Raw genomic sequence first — 22,575 nt, 5'->3', positions numbered from 1 at the left:
TTCTCCCAAAGTTTTGCTTAAATATTTCCAATTTTCTGATAAAAGTAGACACTGCATTTTTTGTCTGGATTAATTTGAAATTCTCATTCATGTTTTGAATATTCCTTTTGTCATACAGATCAGCTAGGTATGCCACATCTCCATGTACCAGTTCAATTTTTTTTCCTAAGCTCTTGTTGACTTTGAGCAAAAATTCAACCACAGTGTCAAAAAGATCAAAAACACCTTTTAAGCAGCAGCCTTTTGACAGCCAACACACTTCAGTATGAAGAAGCAAGCATTCAAACTCTTCATTGTTACCTTAGCATAACTGGTGAAATATTTTGCTATTTAATGGATGAGCTTTAATTTTGATAGAAGCTGTTACGAGTCATGCTTGTAAAACATCATTGGCTGTGAGATGTTGACAGTGAATTACACTATGGATTTCAAACAGACTGGGAATTTATTTTTTCGTAAGTGCCAATAAACCAGCATGGTGACCTGTCATATATGATTTTCCATCTGTTGCACAATAAATTATGTTGTTAATTGGAATTATTGTATCCCCAATATACATTTTGAGCGTCTTGTAGATTGATTCTCAATTGATACTTGTTTTTAACATATTTTATCAAAAGAGAACCTCTTCATAAACTTATCTATTTTTGATAAACCATACATATGCCTTTAGCAATGACTTGTCTTGCACAGTTGACTCAAGAAATACGAGTTTAATCCACTAGCATTAGGAGACACGCAGAGACTGATAAATTCTTTGGTTTTTAGTTCTCAGGCCACTAGTACCTGAGGCTAAGAAAGAATCCAGATGTTATTAGCAAACCTTTAAGTATACACACACAAAATGCTGGAGGAACTCAGCAGGCCAGGCAGTGTCTATGGAAGAGTAAATAGTTGATATTTTGGGCCGAGACCTTTCTTTGGGACTGGAAAAAAAAAGAGATGAGAGTCAGGCTAAGAGGGTGCCGGTCAGAGAAGGAAGAAGTATGAGATAGTTGGTGACAAGTGATATTTTCCTTCCTTCCCCACCCCCACTTTCTGCTTTCCACAGGAATCGGTCCCTATGCAACTCCCTTGTCTATTCGTAACTCCTTACTGATCTCCCTCCTAGTGCTTATCTTTGCAAGCGGAACAACTGCCCCTACACCGCCACTTGCACTACCATTCAGGGCCCCAAACAGTCCTTCCAAGTGAGGTGGCACTTCATCTGTGAGTCTGCTGGGGTCATCTGCTATATTTGGTGCTCCCGGTGGGACCTCCTGTATGGCGGTGAAACCCAAAATAAATTAGGAGACTGCTTCACCAAGCACCTACCCACCACCTGCCAGAAAAAGCGGGATCTCCCAGCGGCCACCCATTTCAATTCTACTTCCTATTTCCATTCCGACATGTCAGTCCATGACCTCCTCTACTGTAAGATGAGGGCACACTCAGGTTGAAGGAGCAACACCTTCAATTCTGTCTGGGTACCCTCCAATCAGATGGCATGAACATCGGTTTCTCATATTTCTTGTAATTGACCGCCCACCTTCATTCCCAATTTTGATTTCCCTCTCTCACCATAACTCCTTGCCTGTCCATCACCTCCCTCCAGTGCTCTTCCCCCTTCCCTTCCTTCCATGGTCTTCTGTCCTCTCCTATCAGATCCCCCCTTCTCCAGCCCTTTATCTCTTTCACCAATTGACTTCCCAGCTCTTTGCTGCAGCCCTCTCCCTTCCCGATTTCACCCAGCACTTACCACCTTGCACTTCTTCCTCCCCTCCTCCCACTGTCTTATTCTGACTTATCTCTTTTCTTCCCAGTCCTGATGAAGGGTCTCGGCCAAAAACATCAACTGTTTACTCTTTTCTGTCGATGCTGCCTGGCCTGCTGAGTTCCTCCAGCATTTTGTGTGTTCCCTTAATTTACAGCATCTGCAGATTTTCTCTTCTTAATGTAAGAATACAGTTGCTATTAACAAACATTTTACAAATTGGTAGTGTTTAACTTGTATTCTACAGGCTCACAAAGAGCTAAAGTATTACTTGGACTTGTTCAGACTTCCATTTAATATTTTTATAAAATTGAATACACCACAAATGTATGCACCCTTCTCAAAGTAGCCTTTGCTATCCTCTTCCCTGCTGTTAGGGCTGGCTCAGTTGACAGTAGAGCATCCTGCCAATTAAATGTCATGGGTTCAAGTCCTTGTCCAGTCACTGGAGATTAAATCAGCAAAGTATAGAGGGAATGCTGGATCTTCAGATGGGATATTAAATTGCTCGCCCTTACAGATGGATGCAAGAAGTAGGTGGTAATGTCTTAAAGAAGAGCAACAATGTTTATTGCAGATTGATAGTTCTCCCTCAAATAACATCACTAAAAGAGATTATATGGCCAATTATCTTATTACTATTTCTTGCATTTCACTGTGTTGCTGTGTTTCTCATGCTACAACAGTAGTCACACTTAGAAATGTCTTCACTGTCATTATATAAATGTATGCTGTTTAGTTTTGGGTTTTTGGTTGACCAGTCTTTACACATAGATGGGTGGAGGAAGCACTAAATGTGGACTATTGCCAATTCTTAGGTTCTCCATTGGTCTCATTTACTCTGTCTGGACACCTTCCCATTTTTCTGGCATTCAACACCACCACAATATGTTCCTTTTTCCAGAGCTGCTTTTCAATCAATGCAGTGGTAACAAAGATTGTGTTGTTCACCTAACTTTGAAACTGGCCCGGTCAAGAATCCAATAATGGCCCTGGCTTGCAGTATTAATGAGACATTGGCTAGGGAGTCCGCAGTAGCCTTGGAAATATTTTGTTCCGTTATTAACTGACAGAAGTAGGCCAAGTAGCACTTTGATGGGATGACTCTTCATTGTACATTCCATGAACAAGTGTTAATAAACAGTACACGTACCTGTTGCATAGTAAGAGGGATCTGTGTGTTTCGATCTCATTGTCATTATATGCTGCTACAAGTCTAAAATAATGATCCATTTGGCACACAATCCTCTGGTTCACCAGTACTGAAGTAGTACTTAACTCCCAACTGTTGCTGGCATTCTGCTCTCTTATAAACATCTGCTCTCTGGGTTTTTAATAATTAGATTTTGGCCCAACAGCTCTCCGAGGGGAGTCCTGCATTCCTAAAGCCCATCGTGAGAAGTTTATGGTTTAGCGAATCCAGAACCATTAACTCCGATTCTTCATATTCCTAGGTCTTCATCACATGTTATACTGCCTTCAGTTTTTCTCCATTCGGAAGAAATATTTTTTCTATTAATGTGAGAAATATTCAAACAAAACTTGGAAAAGCTGTTACTTATGAACCTTTCGATTATTCTCCAGACTTGTTTGCAATGTTATAATCCACTGAGAGTTTCAGGAAAATGAATTCATTTTCCGACATGAAAATAATTGACCACGTAGTATATGTTGACAGATGTATTTTGATAATAAATTGACCATGAACTTTGAAAATCCAGGAGATTGCTAGTTCATGCAGTGTGCGTTTGTTACAGTTGGATAACCCTACTTCCTGATGGGGTCCTTTCAACATCTGAACAACAGTCAAACTCATTCTATTAGATTTAAGGTCATAGTTATAGAGCACTACAGCACAGAAACAAGCCCTTCAGCCCAGCTAGCCCCTACTGAGCTGTTGTTCTGTCTAGTCCCATCGACACTCACCTGGAGCATAGCTCCCACCCCCCACCGTTTGTCATGAGCCCAGTGGATTGTGTTGGAGCATTTAGCTTCTGGAGTTTTTGAGCACCTGTGTTGCTAATCAGTGTCTTAACTAGAGTTGAGAAGCCCTTATGTCTCTAATTTAATCTTGTCAAGTTAGTTGTGACTGGCACATGTTTCCAACTGTCTATGATCATTTAAAGAGGACTCTCAGTTGGTGTCAATGTGTTGGAGAGGATAAATTGTCTCATGGTGTTAATCCTCTGAGGCTCTGAGTCTGATGTTTAACCTCTTGTTTCCATCTCTTCCTGAGGATTCTGCCATTTCTTTGTACCTGGGTCCAGTCTTCCAAGAGTGCACCATGACAGAATGACCCCACTAATATGGACCCACTGGAGGTTCTAGGCTTCCCTGGTCTATGTTCAAGAAATTTTTTGGGGCTCTCTGGGTTGACAGGGTTTGTAAGTTTTTTTTTATTGAGTTATATACTATGCTTTCAAGTGAAATGCAATGTTTCTGAGCTACATGAACTTTCTATGCTTCCAAGTAAAATGCAAGTCAAAGGCTATGGTTCCAAGTTATGTACTATGTTTCTGAGTTAAATGCAATGTTTCCAAGTTATATGCTATGTTTTGAGATCCAAGTCTGCCTATTGTTTTCCAGACTTGCCTTGAGAGCTTGAGATCGGTTCTGGATTTTCTAGCACTGCTCAGGGGGCATCAGAGCTGTTGTGGATCAAAGTGCTGCCTTGAGCTCCAGGTTTGCCTTGTGGTTTTCAGACCTGCTTTGAGCTCCCTGGGCCATCTGGTGCCAGCCTGTTGGGGTGGGGGGCTACTATCATTAGCATATGGCTTCTGGGGTTTTGGAGCATCTGTGTTTGCTATTCAGTGTTTTAACTAGAGTTGAGAAGCCCTTGTGTTTCTGATTTGATCTTGTCAAGTTAATTGTGGCTGGCATATGTTTCCCGCAGTCTATGATTATTTAAAGAGGACTCTCAGTCGGTGCCTTAGTGGAGTCAACGTGTCAGAGAGGATGAATTACCTTGTGGTGTCGCTCAGTCCCTCCTCCTGAGTTCTGATTCTGATGTTTAACCTCTTGTTTCCCTCTCTTCCCGGGGACCTGCCATTCTTCCCCACCTGGGTCCAGTCCTTCATGAGTGCACCATGACAGCCATACCCCTCCCAATCATATTCTTATCCAAACTTCAATGTTGCAGTTGAACCTGCATCCACCACTTCTGGCAACCTGTTCCACACTTGCACCATTTCCACCTTGGGTTTACTTGAAGTATTTTACATTTTACCTTTAACCTATGACCTCCAGTTCCAGTCTCATCCAACCTCAGTGGAAAAAGTTTACTTGCATTTACCCTAACTATACCCCTCATAAATTTGTATCAAGTCTCCCCTCATTCTTCAGTGCTCCAGGGAATAATGTCCTAATCTATTCAACCTACCCTTATAACTCAGGTTGTCAAGTCCCAGCCAAGTCCTTGTAAATTTTCTCTGCATTTTTTCAATCTTATTGCTATCTTTCCTGTAGGTAGGTGACCAAAGCTGCACATAATACTCCAAATTTGGCTTCACCAATATTTTGCACAATTTCAACATGATATCTTAACACTGGTACTCTCTACTCTGCACATGTACCTTCATAAATCAGAAAGCTCTCTCTCTGACCCTATCTACGTGTGATACTATTTTCTAGGAATTATGGATCTGTATTCCCAGATCAGCTTTGTTTTATCTCGCTTCTCAGTGTGATACTGTCCACTGTGTAAGTTCTACACTGGTTTGTCTTCTCAAAGTGCAAACCCTCTGGAGCTCAAGGTGGGGGTTATTGGAGCACTACATTACTGTGCTGAGAATGTGCCCACTGATATTACAGCTCGAGACAAGGAGCGCAAGTATTTAAGAGAAGCCTTGAAAACTTGCAGCTACCCTGACTGGGCCTTCAGCGAGACAGTAACAAAATCCAGCAGGGACATCAGCCCAACAGACAGAAGGAGCAAAGCAGAGAGAAGAACGTAGTCCTCCCATATAGCTGGCGTTTCAGAGAAACCTACGAACACACTCAGACAGAAGTGTCTTCTAGACAACACAGCAAGTCCAGTTGCCTTGATTTACCACTGCTTGATACAAAACCTCCACTCTATTTTTGTTGTTCCTCTCACCTCTTGTGGTGCATTGGGCAGCAACCTTGTGGTTTCTTTAGTGTTTGGCTGTTTTTTTACGAGGCCGAGTTGTTGGAAAGCGTGCAAGGAGCCATCCAGATTCGAACCCATGGCAACTCCCCTTAAAGTCCTGTGCTGATGCAACTACACCACTGGCTGGCTAACTCTATTTGTAATGCAGTATTATGATGAAATGTTAATCCCTATCTGCCTTACTAATTAAGCAGAAAAAAAAATAGGTTAGTTCTCCCTTGCATCATATTTTTTTTTACTCAACTAATACTGAAAGCAAGTTATCTGGTTACTTGTTGTTTCATTGCCATTCATATAAACTTTACAAATTGGTTGTTTTATAAAAGAAAATGTTTGAAAATTGGTTGCCAAGTACTTCATATCTTGAATCTGTGTAAACTCATTCTTCAAAATAGAAGCTCCATTGAGCAATTACAGACACTGATTGTGTTGTCTTTACACTGAGAGCATCAAATAATCAAGTGAAAGTTTATTTCTGAGACAAGTTATGTGATGCATCTCCAAGCCATTGGTGTAAACGGAATGCATCTGAAACTCAACTTTGCAGAGAAATAAGGTTACCACATGATTGGTTCGCTGTCCAGTCCTGGTTCATCTCTGGTAGAGATCATTTGATCCAAAGCGATTCAATCACCAATTTCAATTAAACGTCTCTTCATTCTATAAACCTCCACTGAGAGACAATTCCTTCTAATTGTCCAAGTTAACCTCGCTAGAAGGGATTAAAAAAAAACATGAATATGCTCACTTGAAATTACACTTTTTTGGATAATTATTACAAAAGTGATGCTTTTGACACAACTTGAGTTAATTCATCTTTTAGGAGCCAAATTTGGTTGAACAATTCTTGAATGTGCTGTCAATCGGCTGTCACTAAAACTTCTGCAGATGAATTCCACAGAGTGGTGTACGCAGTTGGTCTGTACATTAGAAAGAAATCAGCCAAATGATGTACCACACTGGGCTCTGAATATCTCTGCAGCACTTTCTTGAACTTCTGTAAGGAGTGTGTATATTCTCCATGTGATCATGTGGGTTTCCTCTGGGTGTTTTGATTTCATCCCACATTTCAAAGGCATATAAATTTGTAGATTAATTGCTCATATATGTGTAACTGGGCCAGAAGGACCTGTTATTGTGCTGTATCTCTAAATAATTTTTTTATAATCTGACTTTGTCAAGACTGAAAGTATTCTTCTAGGTTAGCATGAGGTCCCTCAAGCGATGTTCCCCAAATAACATTGGCCTGTTTCATAGTTTCTACAAGATAAAAGTTTGGAAAGATCTCCACCAGGCTGGTTTTCAGTTTTACAGTATTTTCCATAAATGATATCTGGTTGAATTTGTAGTATTTATTTTTATTAATTAAAAAAATCTGTAGCTGTGTTAATTCATGTGTTAACACACTAGTTATTAATCAACGCACTATTCAATACTGGAATGGTTTATTGTCACTGCTTGTGGCACTGATCCCAGACAATCCTATTTCGCATATAGGCCAGGCAATATAAAGATAGAAGATGTCTTATTACTCAAACTTGCTCTTATAATTGGAAAAGGATGGTAGATAGAGTCGTTAATCCCATCAATTCCTAGTTACACTGCAAAAAGCTGCATTTTTAAAATCGTTGTTTCCTAAAAAAAGTAGTTGCTTCAATTGAAATTCCAAAGTAGTTGTAGTGGGATCTAAATGCTTATCTCCAGATCAGAAGCCCTGACTAATACAAAGTAGATCAATAACTTCACCACCAAACTCTGTTATGAAATGGAATTATTATTTTTTTCCTCTCTGGCCTGGATCTTTTTCTGCTTTTTCTATGGTGAAATTTGAGGTAGACTGGAAAATAACATTCCCAGCCCTACCACATTGTTCCAGAACATTTTGGAAAGGTAAATCCAAACGCTGCTGGAGGATGAATTAAAGAGGTTTTATAAAAGTATCTGAGACAATTGGAAAAGAGCAAAAGTGAAACGTACGAAATAGGAAGAACCATCATTTGGGGATTGGACCACTCCTAGAAATTTCAATTCTAAATGGCAGGAGCTTAATGACATTAAAGAATAGGGGTTTCACTAAATGCAAGCTGAGCACACTTTACAGTTAAATATCAGTGGGCAAGAACATTATCCATGCCATCAGGCAACATCAGGGGAGTCCCACAGAGTCTGCCTTGGGACAGGAAACCTGGAAGGGAGGAACTTTGCTACGACCTGCTGTGCCAAATGAGCTTCTCCCTTCCTGTAAGGCCAATGATATTAGGAATGCTTTCTGACAATGAGGCTCTTCGTCTCTGGTTTCCTCTTTATTTCTTCAACAAAACTTAAATGAAAGATGATGTTCATTTTTAAATTCTTCCTGTTCATTCGATCTAATTGCTTGTAAAATTGAATCATTTGCATCAGTATTTGAGTTGCAAATAATTCACAACATTTTAATCCTGTGGATATGACCTTTGATCTTAGCTATTCTTTGTCTCATTTTTTTTTTCCCAGATGGTTATCGAAGATCATTTACAAGCAGTCATTCCAGACAGTCAGGCAGTGTATGTGAACTGGCCTTAGAAGAACAGAAGGAAGAACCACTGCAGCCTGTGTGAATCCCCGAGGGCAGCAATGGCTCATCGCTCAAAGGTCCCTTTAAGGGAAGCTCCAGATGGAGGATGGGGTTGGATGGTCGTGATCAGCTGCTTCCTGGTGACAGTCTGTACAAGGGCAGTGTCCAGGTTTGTATGTAAATTCTCTGTGGTTTATTTAAGGGCAAACTATTATTGAATTTAGAACTTTCTACCTCGTGAACTGTGACCAGTTTTCTTAGGGGGGGGGGTGTGTGTGATAACTTTAGATTAGCTTTATTTGTCATGGGTGTATTGAAACATGCAGTGAAACGTGTCAGATCGAATCAGCAGGGATTGTGCTGGGTAGCCTCATGCTTCCGGTGCTAACACAACATGCCCACAAATCTCAAATCCTAACCACACATCTTTGGGATGTGGGAGGAAACTGGAGGAAACCCACATAGTCACAGGGAGACCATCCAATCTCCTTACAGGCAGCAGTGGGGAATTGAACCCCAACTCGTGATTGCTGGCACAATGCTAACATTATGCTAGGCTACTGTGCCACCTTATAATGGAGCAACAAGTGCACGCTCTGAGCAAATCATTGCGGTTGCTCCTTAAATAACAAACACACAAGAGTTGGTCAGAATCTACTGGTGTCTCCTGTCTCTAGTCATACAATCTGATTCATTAGGGCATCATGGGACCTGGAACATTTATTTCGGTCATTCCCTGGGAGTGTTTGATCAGAGTGTGAAGGGAGTTCAACCCATGTTTAACAATTTTTTTTTCACTTTATTTGATTACATCTGTGTTGAAATCTGTCCCTGTATGAGATTCAGAGACAGGACTGGAGATACAACTTTGTAGATTTTCTTCTTATTTTTTTTAGATGACCCTTTTGTTTGAAGTTCATCCAAGTTTTAGAGTGTGTCTTTTAGGAATAACTTCATTCACAAAAATTTTAAGTTAGAATATAGTTCCAGCTGTTGAGGTCTCAAACCAGACCCTGCAGTGTCCGCCATTAAGGAAGATGCTCTCTGTACAGGTACCTCATGCGCAGTCTGAAAGCAGGAAGTGACAACTGGGTTCAGATACTCACCAGTGACTATCTCTCCTTGGTCAGAATACTCAGAACTGTGGCAGAGACCCAGTGGTCCCTGTTGCATGAGAAGAAATCCACATAAAGTAGGCAGCATGTATCGCAGCATTAGTATCAAGAGTGGTGTACGACCAGCGCTCAGCTCCTGTAGAAGAGCATTTGGACAAGTTCTAACCAGTCCCTGAGCTAAGTGATAATGTTAACCTGCAGCTCCTGCTGGTTTGTCAGCCTGACTTCTTCGGGCAAAATTCAAAGTGCAAAGTACATGTGTCTACACACAATCCTGAGTTTCTTTTTCTGCAAGCATACTTTAGCAAATCTATAGAACAGTAACTGTAAACTGCAAAATCAGGAACTGTAAACAAACTATGCAAACATGGATGTAAATAAATAGCAATACATAATGAGCATGAAATAACAATCCTTAAATGAGTGTAGCTATCCTGTTTTGTTCAGTTAGGGGAGGTGCTTGGTTCTCTAAGAGAATGATGTCATCTCTGTTCTTGGTCCTCCAAAATATTCCACGTGGAATTTAAACTGGAGGTGGTGGAGGGTGGACTTGAGGAGTAAACCCACCGGTGGCCTGCCAGATGCCCAGGACATTTCTCCCAGTGGATCTGTGCTGAGGGCACCTTCATAAAGACCCAATAATACTTGTCCATCCCCTGCAGAGCAATAAGACCTGTGACCATGAAAAGCAAGTCTTTTGGCCTGAGCAAAACTCAGCCCATCGATCTGCTCCTCCAAAGATGGAAGTGGCTTCATGCAGATTGAATGTAGCATGGGTCAACCCTGATTCACTCTTCCATCTGCTCAAGGACCCATTAAATGTGGCCAGACACACTCTGGCAGCAAACACAAAATGTTTGCTGGGATTTTGTTCAGCAAAGTCTGAATATGTGTAGAGTCCAGACAAGTGTCTGTGATTCCACTCTGTTGAATGGCCCTTCCTGACTGAGTGAGAACCAGTCACTGTAAATACAGGAAAAGACAACCTGGATCTGAATGAACCGGAGCAGGATAGACCGGAGCGCAGGGGGATGGGCATTGCTCAGCCTGGGGATGAAAAGCGAACAAGACTTTCATAACAGGCAGCAATTGCTCTTGATCGACAGCAGAGCTTCTCCCCATTCACCAGACTTTCCCCCAGGACTTCCTAGAGATGTCAGACATCTCATCTACTCCTTTGAAAGTGCCTACTTAGAACCAGTGTAGGGCATTGGTCAGTTGATTGCCATCCTCAGATCTGATCTTTGGTAAAACTTGCCACAGGATTGGGTATGCTCTTGCTGGATAACTGTGCCCCCAGCTTTATTTTATATCTAAACTTTTTTTACCCCCCCCCCCCCCACCAAAAATGTCAGTGGCTGGTGTTAGCTATTGCAGAGTTGTTACCTCAATAAGCTCCATCATGTTCACTGGCCTTCCCACTGTCAAGCGCATCTTCTTCAAAAGGTAATGCCTCAAAAAGGCAACATTGATCATTAAGGACTCCCATCACCCAGAACATGCCCTCTTCTCATGACTACAATCCAATGAGGAGGTACAGGAGCCTGAAGACACACTCAACATTTAGGAAAAGCTTCGTCCCCTCCACCATTAGATTTCTGAATGGTCCATGAACACCACCTCACTGATCTGCTCCTTTTGCACTTATTTTTATATATTTCTTACTGTAACTCAGTATTGTATTGCACTGTACTGCTGTTGCTAGAAAAAAATCATATTTCATGACATATGTCTGTGATAATAAACCTGATTCTGATGGCTATTGTTAATTTAAAAAAACATGCATAAGATTTCCACAAGTTCATCAAAAATTATAGGCAAAATTGAGATCTAGAGATTAGGCTGTGGCCAAGGGTAATTGGTAAATGTAGGACACTGTGCAATAATAAATAGATGGGGTGGTTGAAGAAGAGAAAGGGACATGACAGCAGGTAAGGTAGCATGTTAATATCGAAGGAGGAGAATACAAAGAAAACTTATTTGACAAATACCTGCTTAACAAATAGAGAGACTCTATTTCTATAATCTTGAGTAGCACAGAGATGTTTCAACTATATCTTTGAGGTCTGGGACATTACACGTGTAACTTCTTGTGGGAAGACTGAAGATCACTTGCAAAAAACTGTCTAGTTATACTCTTGTATCTAGCCTATGTTTAAAAAAAAATTGTCCTCGAGGGTTATTTATTACATGAAAACTGAAGTATGAACTTTGGAAACTTCAGTATGATATTTTAGGTCCTTTACTTTTAAATCTGCTGTTCATTGAAATACCACTAGCATTTTAAGGTTACATGTCTCAAATGGCTTGACAGTCAATGTGGATCTTGTCAAAATTAACAAATAAGCTGCATGTTTTCAAATTGGGAATGATATAGTGTTTGGGGAGAGGGGTTCAGATGAACTTACAACCTTACTGCAATGTCCAAGAGTACTTCCAGTTAAACGTTAATAGTTCATAACAGAATAATGGATTGAGAGCATAATCACAAATTACCCAAGTTGAGACTCGTGTTAAAAATACAGTTACACATTATTTCCCTAAAATACCATAAGAAAGCTGTTCTCTTGGGACTTACTGCTCACTGACTGATAATTTCACTGGCCATCTTTCTGTGGACAGCTTTATGTCGAGAGCATTCTGTCCAGTTGCATTGTGACTTGGTATGTCAAGTGCTCTGCACATGACTGCAAGACACTGCAGAGGGTTGTGGCCTCCACAGAAACTGGCCTCTCCTCCATGGACTCTACACTTCTTGCTGCCTCGGCAACCACAGACCCCACCCAACTCTAACATTCCCTCTTCTCTAACACTCTTTTGGGCAAAAGTTACAAAAGCCTGAAAGCACACATCACTAGGCTCAAGGACAGCTTCTAAGCTGTTGTTACAAGACTATTGAATGGGTACCTATTATGATAGGCTTGATTCTTGACTTCACAATCTACCACATTTTGGTCTTGCACCTTGTTGACTACCTGCACAGCATTTTCTCAGTTGCACTTTATTGTTTTCCATTGTGCTATCACAATGAACTGTTATAATGTATTGATCTCTGTGCAAGACAAGTTTTTCATTGTACTCTGGAGCTCGTGACAATAATAAACCAACTTGCCACTCAGTTAAATGTATAAAAGAATCACAAGCTCTGCGCTCTTGTGCAAAGTTGGCTTAAAGAATTAATACATCATTTTCCAGTCAAGTATGAATGAAATTTATTGTTACTAGTGTAGCTAGGATGATTTTCTCAAGCTCACATCTACCAAGGAATGCAATCTTCACATTCTTGAAGAGCTCCTTTAACAATTACAATACTATAGAAAGGGTGCAGAGGAGATTTATAAGGATGTTACCTGAATTGGAGAGGGTGCCTTATGAGAATTGGTTGGGTGAACTTGGCCTTTTCTCCTTGGAGCGACAGAGGATGAGAGGTGACCTGATAGATGTATAAGATGATGAGGGGCATTGAGTGTGTGGATAGCCAGAGGCTTTTTCCCAGGGCTGAACTGGCTACCGTGAGGAGGCACAGATTTTGAGGTGCTTGGAAGAAGGTACAAGGGGGATGTCAGAGGCAAGTTTTTTACACACAGTGGTGGGTGCATGGAATGCACAGTGGTAGAGGCAGATACAATAGGGTCTTTTAAGAGATTTTTAGATGGGTACATGGAGCTTAGAAAAATAGAGGGCTATGCGGTAGGAAAATTCTAGGCAGCTATATGGTTGGCACACATTGTGTAATGTGCTGTAATTTTTCTATGTTTCTAATTCCATGAGCATAATATGAAACTGAAGCAAAGTAAACATAACTTTTATCAAACCACAAGTTAACTATCTGGGATTGAAATTGATTGTCATTGGTTGAAGGCGGAGCTCAAAATCATTGTAAAAGCAGAGACAAATCATGGCAGATCTGATTCTTTTCACATGTGATTTAGAATTCCTCAGAGACTCTACAGGACTTGGTAATAGTTTTTGCACTCTAGTGCACCAACTACTTGGCAAAAATGAAAAACAAAAGGCAGAGTGGTGATGAACAGCGAAATGAGCTGGTAGATCAATTGATTACTGTATGAATCAGTGTAGCTAAATGGGAAAAGAGCCAAGGAGAGGTAAATGGAAGTGTGAGAATAGCATGTAAAGTTGCAGGAAAATAAGGAAATTGCACTGATGGGATTGCCCAGAAGGTCAAATGGTAGCATTCTGTGTTTTTGTAAGTAAGGTAGTTAAGAGTACAACTTATCTAAGAAGAATTTATGTGCTGAATACTTATCAGAATGTTATGACACAACAAAAGCGCTGGAGTTTGCATATCTATTTTAGGATAAGGCGTGGACGCTGCTATGCTGGCCAAGAGACGCTCAGCTACTTGTCTCCCACATTTCAAAAGAAGTCAACAGAATTAAATTTGTGCAAAATATGAGCTAAGTTCAAGTTCAATTGTCATTCAACCATGCACATGAACATAGCTAAATTGAACAGCATTCCTCCGGGGCCAAGTGCAAGATATATATTTATTTATCTATCCGTCATCAGAACCTTTGCTTTTTTTTATATATGTATGCGTGTGTATATATATGTGTGTGTGTGAGTGTGTGTGTATATGTGTATGTATGTGTACACACACACACACACATTCTGATGACAGATAAATTCTCCTGTCTAGTTCTATAAATATCAATCCACCTTTCCATGTTCTCATTTTCTGCAGATCCTGTTATGCATGTGGAACATTTTGTGTGACTTTATAAAATTGTTAACATAAATCATTGTTTTGAATCTTCAGGTGCCTCTCCATATTTTTTGTGGAGTTCCAGAATTATTTTGCTCAGGATTATGCAATGACGGCATGGATACACTCCACTGTTGACTGCACTACCATGGTGTTTGGTGAGTGAACATTACTTCCATTCACACTTCAGACTCCCTACTAACACTACAGAGCAATTTTTCATGGAGTTGCAATTTAAATGTGTGTTCTGAGTCGCAGCAGATTAACCATAGGCATTTGTTTGCATTAATTCTGAGTTAATCATAATCATTGCCACTATTATTTATATTAGAATTTTGTTTTTGACTTTTTTTGTCAATCAGAAATTGTATGCAAAGTTAATTCAACTCTTGCATAAGTTCATTGTCTACAATGTCCATGAATTATTTCTAAATCCTCTCTCTTTAGAGCACTAGGGCAATTGATTATCAGCACCCCATTGGATTAAAAGTGGTGTTTCAGAATCTCTTGATATCACAAGGCCTCCTGAAATCTTTCTGGAGCGTTACCTCATCAGTTTGTCTAACATCTTGCTCATAAAGGATCTAGTGCTTTTCTGGTATATATGACAAATAAACTCTTAGGTTTCCAGACGGATACAGGTATCAATTTTAATCAATGAAACCTGCATCAAGGAGCACAGGAGATGTATCAGTTTGTTACCTGGAGAAAATGGTGGTAGCAGAGCACTTCATTCAAGATAGCCATAGGATTGACTTCGGCACAGAACTACTGCACCATGCCAATGGATTTTGGGACCATCTGGTGAAGGAAGCCATTGAAATAAAACTAGAGGAAAAGAATTTTAACAAAGACAAAGATCTCGCTCTAAGTAAAAACTGGAAATCATTTGGAAATGTGTTGGGACAACAGAAACATGATTGGATGAGGACTAACCAATCAGGAGGGATGGATGATGCGGGTACGAATACCACCAGACTAGACATGCCCAGGCATCATCCCTGATGAAGATGGCAGAGTTTGACATTGAACCATCGGTTAAAATCGATACCTGTACCTGGCTGGAACCTGAGAAGAGTTGATTCATCTTGTTCATATTTCATTTGGGAAGGGGTTGTGGGAAAAACATGATTTTATGAAAAGGAAGTAATAAATCTCCCACGACCATAAGACATAGGAACAAAATTATACCATTTCATCCATTGAGTATGGTTTGCCATTTCATCATAGCTGATTTATTACTTCTCTCAAATCCATAAGAAAAACCTTTAAAGGTTGTATCCTATTCATGTAATTATATTCTATTTTATGCTATTAATAAGTGGTCCTTTAATGGTAGTATGGTAGCATATTGTTATAGGTTCATTAACTGATTATAAGGAGAATTGAGTTCAAATTCCATTGCACGAATTGTGGTTTGATGTTTGGTTGTCTGCCAGATCCGATGGAGGCAGATTTGTCCAGTTCTTCTATGATGTGAAGTGCTCAGAGAAACCTGTGCAGGGGACTTTTTAAAGTGGAAAATTTATTGCACTGGATCACTTCCATTCTCTCAACCTCAGAAATTTGGGCCTGGTTCTGCAGTGCTTTGTAAAATAAGGGAATTGCACTGATGGGATTGCCCAGAGGGTCAAATGGTAGCATTCTGTGTTTTTGTAAGTAAGGTAGTTAAGAGTACAACTTGTCTAAGAAGAATTTATGTGCTGAATACTTATCAGAATGTTATGACACAACAAAAGCGTTGGAGTTTATACGAAGCATTGCAGAACCAGCTTCCTGACAGTTGGATCTCACCGGCCTAGTCCGGTGGAGGCGACCATGCAGTCTAGGATAGGCGCCCTTATCTCCCTAGGATATGAGGCACATTGCGTACCCTGATTTAACCCACCTGTCGATGCAGTGCACAATTAGAGAGGATGGCAAAGTGGACAGATGGAAGATGAGGTCCTGTTTCACCAATTTCTGTTGTGAAACATTGGAGCAATGTAGACGGAAGTCAGAGTGGGAATGGGATGGCGAATTATCGTGACAGGTGATGAGTGTTCAGGCCATTCATATGTAGACAATCTGTGGAAGTGGACAACTGGATTCATAATTATTGCAATTCTGGACAGGGAGGGTAGTGTGTTTCTGAAAGTGGCAGGAATTATGGGGGCTGATCCATCAAATGTGAAAACAATTAAGATGTAAGGTGAGGAGAATTGTAGCCTGTTTCTGGCTGGAAACAGAAGGAGGGAGAGCAGATGAGATGAAATATGGTTGAAAGCCTATCGGCTATGAGGGGAAGGAAGGAGGAAGGGAACATTTTAAAATGTGGAAGTGGGATCAGGATGGAAATAGCAGCAAAATATTCAAGTGGACCTGTCTAAAAGATCAATCAGTTTTTAAATTTTTCTTAATGAGTTTCTACAACACAACTACAAATAAAAACCAACAAAATGGAGATTTATACAGTGCAAAACAAACATGTCTAAAATACATTTCATAACAATAAGGAAAAACGCACCTAAAATAAAATCATAAAGTTATTATCCTCCCCGCCCTCCCACTACAAAACTTCAGGCCAACCATTTCAATGTGTAAAAGAAAAATTAATTGGAGTGTTCAACCCCGCAGAGCAGTAAATATATATATATAAAAAAAGAAAATATAAAGCCTACTACCAAAACAATGTAATTCACATCAGAAATTCACAGGAAAAAAAAGCTGAAAGTAAGGGATTATAGTACAAAAAAAATGAACTTAATCTGAAGAGGAGTTATGAGAGTATTCAAGAAAAGTTCCCCACACTTTATGAAACTTTATGTTCAAATTGAGAAGTGAATAATGAATGTTTTCAATGTCTAAATAGGACATATCACTAAGCCATTGAGCATAAGTGGGTGGGGTGACATCTCTCCACATGAGAAGAACTAACCATCTAGCCAAAAGAGGTAAAAGATAATGTTCAACCTTCAAATTAGATATTTCATTATGCCTTTAATATCAAATCTTCTTGAGATGCCCAAGGGGAAAAACATTGTGCATCTGTTTCTTTGTATTAATCCATTGGGGAAAGGCTTAACATCTACTATTTGTGATAAGTTAGTGATCTTAAGGCGTGCCCCCTTCAATAAAATTAGAATTGCCTGGGAACATGATTTAAATATTTCTTTATCTGATGTGGTTTGGCATTCAATTCTTAAATCAGTTAACTCAACCTCTTTATGTGCTCACCACTGCCTTTTGTAGTTTAAGGCTGTACATAGGGCTCACATGTCTAAAACTAAATTATCACAGTTTTATCCTGACATTAGTCCCATTTGTGACAAATGTAAAGGGGGCAAGGCTTCTTTTATTCATATGTACTGGGTTTGTTCTAGTCTAGAGAAATTCTGGAGAGAAGTTTTTTTTAATCTTTATCCCATATTCTTAATTGCCACTTAGAACCTAACCCTCTGATTGCTCTTGCTGGCACCTTGGGTGATGCAGACATGCATTTGAGTCCAACTAAATGTCGAACATATATCAATCAGATTATAAATACTTATCCTGACTACTTTACGGTACAGCCTTAGTTCCCATTCTCTGCAGCTTCAAAGTTGCCTGCTTTTCAATTTTATTCTAATAACAGGTCTTTGACCTGAAACGTTGATATTCTTTCCATCTCCACTCTTGCTACTTGACCTGCCGAGCACTTCCAACGTTAGCTATTTCTGTTTTAGTTTTCTAGCAGCTGCAATATCTTGCTCCAGTGAATAACAGGAGCTTCTTAAAAACAGAAAATAAATACTCCCACGGTCAAGTTATCAGGTGGAAGCTCTGTAATCCTGTCCCAGCCAGTCTTTGATTAAGAAGAGGCTCTATGTGAATTCCCACATGGTGAAGCTTAGCAGGTGGATGCCAAAGCCAAGGTCATGGTGAAACATCTTCAGCCTGAAGGGACAGCAGATAATCCATTTCAGAACCAGGTTTAATATCACCAGCATGTATCATGAAATTTGTTGTCTTTGCGGCAGTGGTATAACATAATACACAATAAAATCAGAGGTTCAATGACATTCAGAAATCGGATGGCAGAGAGGAAGAAGTTGTTCTTGAATAATTGAGTGGGTACCTTCAGGTTTCTGTACCTCCGTCCTGATGGTAATAGTGAGATCAAGGTGTGGCCTGGATGATATGGGGGGGTGGTGCCCGTAATGATGGACACTGCTTTTTGGAGTATGGCTCCTTGAGGCTGTCCTGGATACTACAGAGACTATTGCCCATTGTGGAGCTAACTTAGTTTACAACGCTCACCTTCATTTTAAATACTCCATCACAGAAACCAGCATTTGGCCAGTTTGATTCACTCCATAGGGCATTAACTGAAATTACAGCTTATACCAGCAGCACTGGAACCCAACAGGAACTTTCATGAGAAAATAAGAAATGGGGGCAAATTTGATGCCGCCCAGGCAATTAAGATAACAGGTGTTTATGGCCTTGTAATTGCATATTATAAAAAAACACATTTACATAAGTTTGTGAATGCCAGTAATAGAATGAACAAAATGCAGTAAATTAGTGTATGGATTTATTTTGGATGATTATAAGGTTAGCCTTGCTTGTGTCATTTTGCATTCCCTTAACACTGCCAACCTTAAAAATTAACTTGTCATGTGTATATTGAAACATACAGTGAAATGTGTCCTTTACATCAACGATCAGCACAGTTTGAGGATGTGCTGGGGGCAGCCCACAAGTGTTGCCATGCTTCCGGTGCCAAAATAGTATGCCCATATCTGACTAATCTAGACACATTCTGTGGAATGTGGAAGGGCACCAGAGCACGTGGTCACGGGCAGAGCATCCAAACTCCTTGCATACAGTGGCGGGAATTGAACCCTGCTCTCTGATGCTGTAAAGCGTTACCCTAACTGCTGCACCACCTTTATGTCATCAGGAAATTTGGATGTGGTTCTCTATCTCATTTTCTATGTTGTACTTAAATATGGAACTTGGCTACGGCTCCATCTGCATCTGTGGGACCCCCTCCCCACATTGTACAAGTTTTTCTCCTGCCTCTTGGTCTGTTTCCTGGCCAGGTCTATTTATCTTTTCCTTTACTTTTAACTTCGATTAATAGTTTCTTTAAGGTTTCCTGTTCTTGCTTTATCAGGGGCCGTCTGAACGTACAAATTAAATGTCTTCTCTACCCTTTTACTTCTAAAAGAAAAAGATTTGTCAGGATTTCTTTACAAATCCACGCCAATTTTCTCTGAGCAGCAGAAAACTTCAAAAGTATTCAGACATCACAAATATTAATCACTGGCTCAAGTAACTTACAAGCAGCAAACATTAGATTAAATAATAGTGATTTCTCCCCCCCCCCCCCCCCCCAGTTCCACTTTGGGCTGTTAAATGGAAAGTGATATCTTTGCCAAAATGCAGCCCGTGTGCTGGAAATCAGCCATTTCCAATCTAACACTTTTGGCCCAATTTCTAATAACATCCTTTGTTGATGTGATCATCATGTCCATCTCCATCAAAATCCTAGGAAGCAATAGAGAATAGTAAAATTATTCAGAATGCCATATAAATACTAGGGTGATGAGGCCATGGTAAGTAATTCACTGTTTGACTGGACTGTACGACACGAGGCCCTGCAGCAACTTGCCAAAGTTTCCTCAACAGCACTTTCCGCAGCCATGACGTCTTTCACATGGAAGGGCAGTAGCAGCAGCCCAAAAGCTGCCATTCGGAGACCTTCCTTTTGTTATTGCTGGGTTAAAATCCCCGATATAACTGAGCATGCCTTTTTGACATGGTTAGTCATCAAAGAAACACATGCAGTCCTCCTGAGAGCAGTTAATGATGACTGATAATGAGGCCATAGGAACAGAATTAGGCCATTTGGCCCATTGACTTTGCACTGCCATTTCATCATAGCTGATCCACTTTTTTCTGGATCCCAATCCCCTGCCTTCTTCCTGTAACCTTTCATTCCAATGATAATCAAGAATCTATCAATCCACTGACTTAGTCTCCACAGATGCCTGTGGCAACAAATTCCACAGATTTATCATGCTCTGGCTGAAAAACTTCCCCTCCATCTGTTCTAAATCGTGACCCTTTATTCTGAGGTGAGCCCTCTGCTCCCAGACTCCAGTATTGTAGACATCATCCTCTGTACATGCCTTCCTGTGAGGCTTTTCAATGTTTGATAAGTTTCAATGAGATCCCCTTCGTTCTTCTGAATTGGGCACCAAGGATTGAACATTTAAGGAGCATCTGAACTGAGATTTGGTGCTCAATCATAAGCTGACTCGTGGCTTTGTCTAGTGTTTGCTTTGTGCTCCGATTTTCGATCCAGTTTGCCACTGTGTCTCGCTCCCAGCCTCAGATACTCCAACATTTGGGTCCAAGCCATTCTTTTCAAGAACTCTTGTCACAATATGATTGAGCCAGTGTGGATCCAGTGGATATCAGACTCTTTTGTCTGCTGTAATGAGCCACAGTGAAGGAATTTCCCAGAAGCCTGGAGATGCATGACTCCAAGTAGCCATGGATCAACTTTTGCCAGGAGAAGACCAGAGCCGCTTGGGAGAAGCAGTACTACTTCTAACCCTGGGGAGATCTGACTGTGACCTGGGTTCTTGCCGTGGCTTCCTCTTCCAGTGTTTGAACCTCTCCTTGGAGTGCAGAAAAGTGGCCTTCATTATCTCTCTTCTGTCTGGGAGAGCCCTGGCCTGGGCCACCGAGCATTGGGAACGCAGGTCGGAGAGTTGCTCGGACTCTGAGGAAATTGAGCTTGCCATGAGGGAGATGTATCATAACCCCGTTGGAGCCAGCCAAACCTCAGACACCTGATCAGGTTCGACAGGGGGACAGGCAGTGGCGGACCACATGGGCTAAGAACCTGAGGCAGGTAAAGGCTTTTGTGGACACTGGGACAGTGGATAACTTCTGGATCGAGGAACCACCTGTCAATCTGACATACTGCTGTGAGAGTTGATTCAGTCCTTGCCTATAACTGTCTTGGACAGCCGCTCGCTGGGTTTCAGGCAGACCCAGCAACAGACTGTGGCATTGCAAGTGAAGATTCCATGCAAAAATAATTTAGAAGAAAAAATAAGTAAATCAATTACAGTATATTGAATAGATTAAAAATCATGCAAAAAACATAAATAATATATATTTTTTAAAAAAAGTGAGTTAGTGTCCAAAGGTTCAATGTTCATTTAGGAATCAGAGGGCAGAGGGGAAGAAGCTGTTCCTGAATCACCGAGTGTGTGCCTTCACACTTCAGTACCTCCTACCTGATGGTAACAGTGAGAAGAGGGCATGCCCTGGGTGCTGGGGGTCATTAATAATGGACACTGCCTTTCTGCGACACCGCTCCCTGAAGATGTTCTGTCTTAGGCACTGGTATAATGTTTGCCTTTTTGAAGCAAATGGGAACTTCCACTTGTAGCAGTGACAGGTTGAAAATGTCCTTGAGTACTCCCGCCAGGTGGTTGGCACAGGTTTTCAGAGCCTTTCAGATTTCTCCCAGAAACTCCAGCCATTGCTGCTCTGCTGTCATCCCTGCTCGTGTCCCCTTCCAATCAACTGACTGTCTCCTCTCTCGTGCCTCTGTAGTTCCCTTTACTCCACTGTAATGATACATCTGAATTTAGCTTCACCCTCTCAAATTGCAGGGTGAATTCTATCACGTTATCATCACTGGCCTCTCAGCGTTTCCTTTACTTTAAGCTCTCGGGTCGATTCCAGTTCATTGCACGACACCCAGTCCTGAGTAACTGTTCCCCGGTGGGCTCAACTACAAGCTGCTCCAAAAAGCAGTCTTGTAAGCATTCTACAAATGCCCCCCTCCACCTGTCCTTTCAGCAGAATTTGCATCCATGGATGTTCAGCTCTCAGTCAATAATCTTCTTTCAGTGATGCCCAAAAACATCATACATGCCAATCTGTAACTGTGCTACTTTATTCTATACACTGTGTGCATTCAAATATAACACCTTCAGTCCTGTATTTATTATCCCTTTTGATTCTGTCCCCCTTTTACATTGCAGCTCGTCCCATTGACTACAATTGTGCCCTATTATCGGCCTGTCCTTGCTAGCAGTCTCACTACACACTGCCTCTGTTTATAAGCTAACTACTCCATCCTCAGCCCTACTGCTCCAGTCCCATACCCCTGCCAAATTAGTTTAGATCCTCTGAACAGCTCTAGCAAACCAGCCAGCAAGGATATTGGTCCCTCTTGGGTTCAGGTGTAACCTGTCCCTTTTGTGCAGGTTGTACATTCCCCACAAGAGATCCCAATGATCCATA

The 22,575-nt window shown here is 40.9% G+C and overlaps 1 protein-coding gene across 6 annotated transcripts in view; it reads left to right on the top strand.

Annotated features, from left to right (window-relative positions):
- The window catches only part of LOC132379530 (monocarboxylate transporter 12-like), a 109,355-nt gene that overhangs the window by 60,919 nt on the left and 25,861 nt on the right, over positions 1–22,575 (top strand). For all 6 annotated transcript variants that reach the window (XM_059947517.1, XM_059947513.1, XM_059947515.1 and 3 more), the window contains 2 exons: positions 8,376–8,605; positions 14,332–14,435. In XM_059947517.1, the coding sequence (XP_059803500.1) occupies positions 8,496–8,605; positions 14,332–14,435 (214 nt within the window). In that variant the 5' untranslated portion in view covers positions 8,376–8,495. The remainder of the gene's footprint in view (positions 1–8,375; positions 8,606–14,331; positions 14,436–22,575) is intronic.

This window comes from Hypanus sabinus, chromosome 22 (genome assembly GCF_030144855.1).
Source record: "Hypanus sabinus isolate sHypSab1 chromosome 22, sHypSab1.hap1, whole genome shotgun sequence".
Lineage (NCBI taxonomy): Eukaryota > Metazoa > Chordata > Chondrichthyes > Myliobatiformes > Dasyatidae > Hypanus > Hypanus sabinus.
This window is presented reverse-complemented; position numbering and strand designations above follow the sequence as displayed.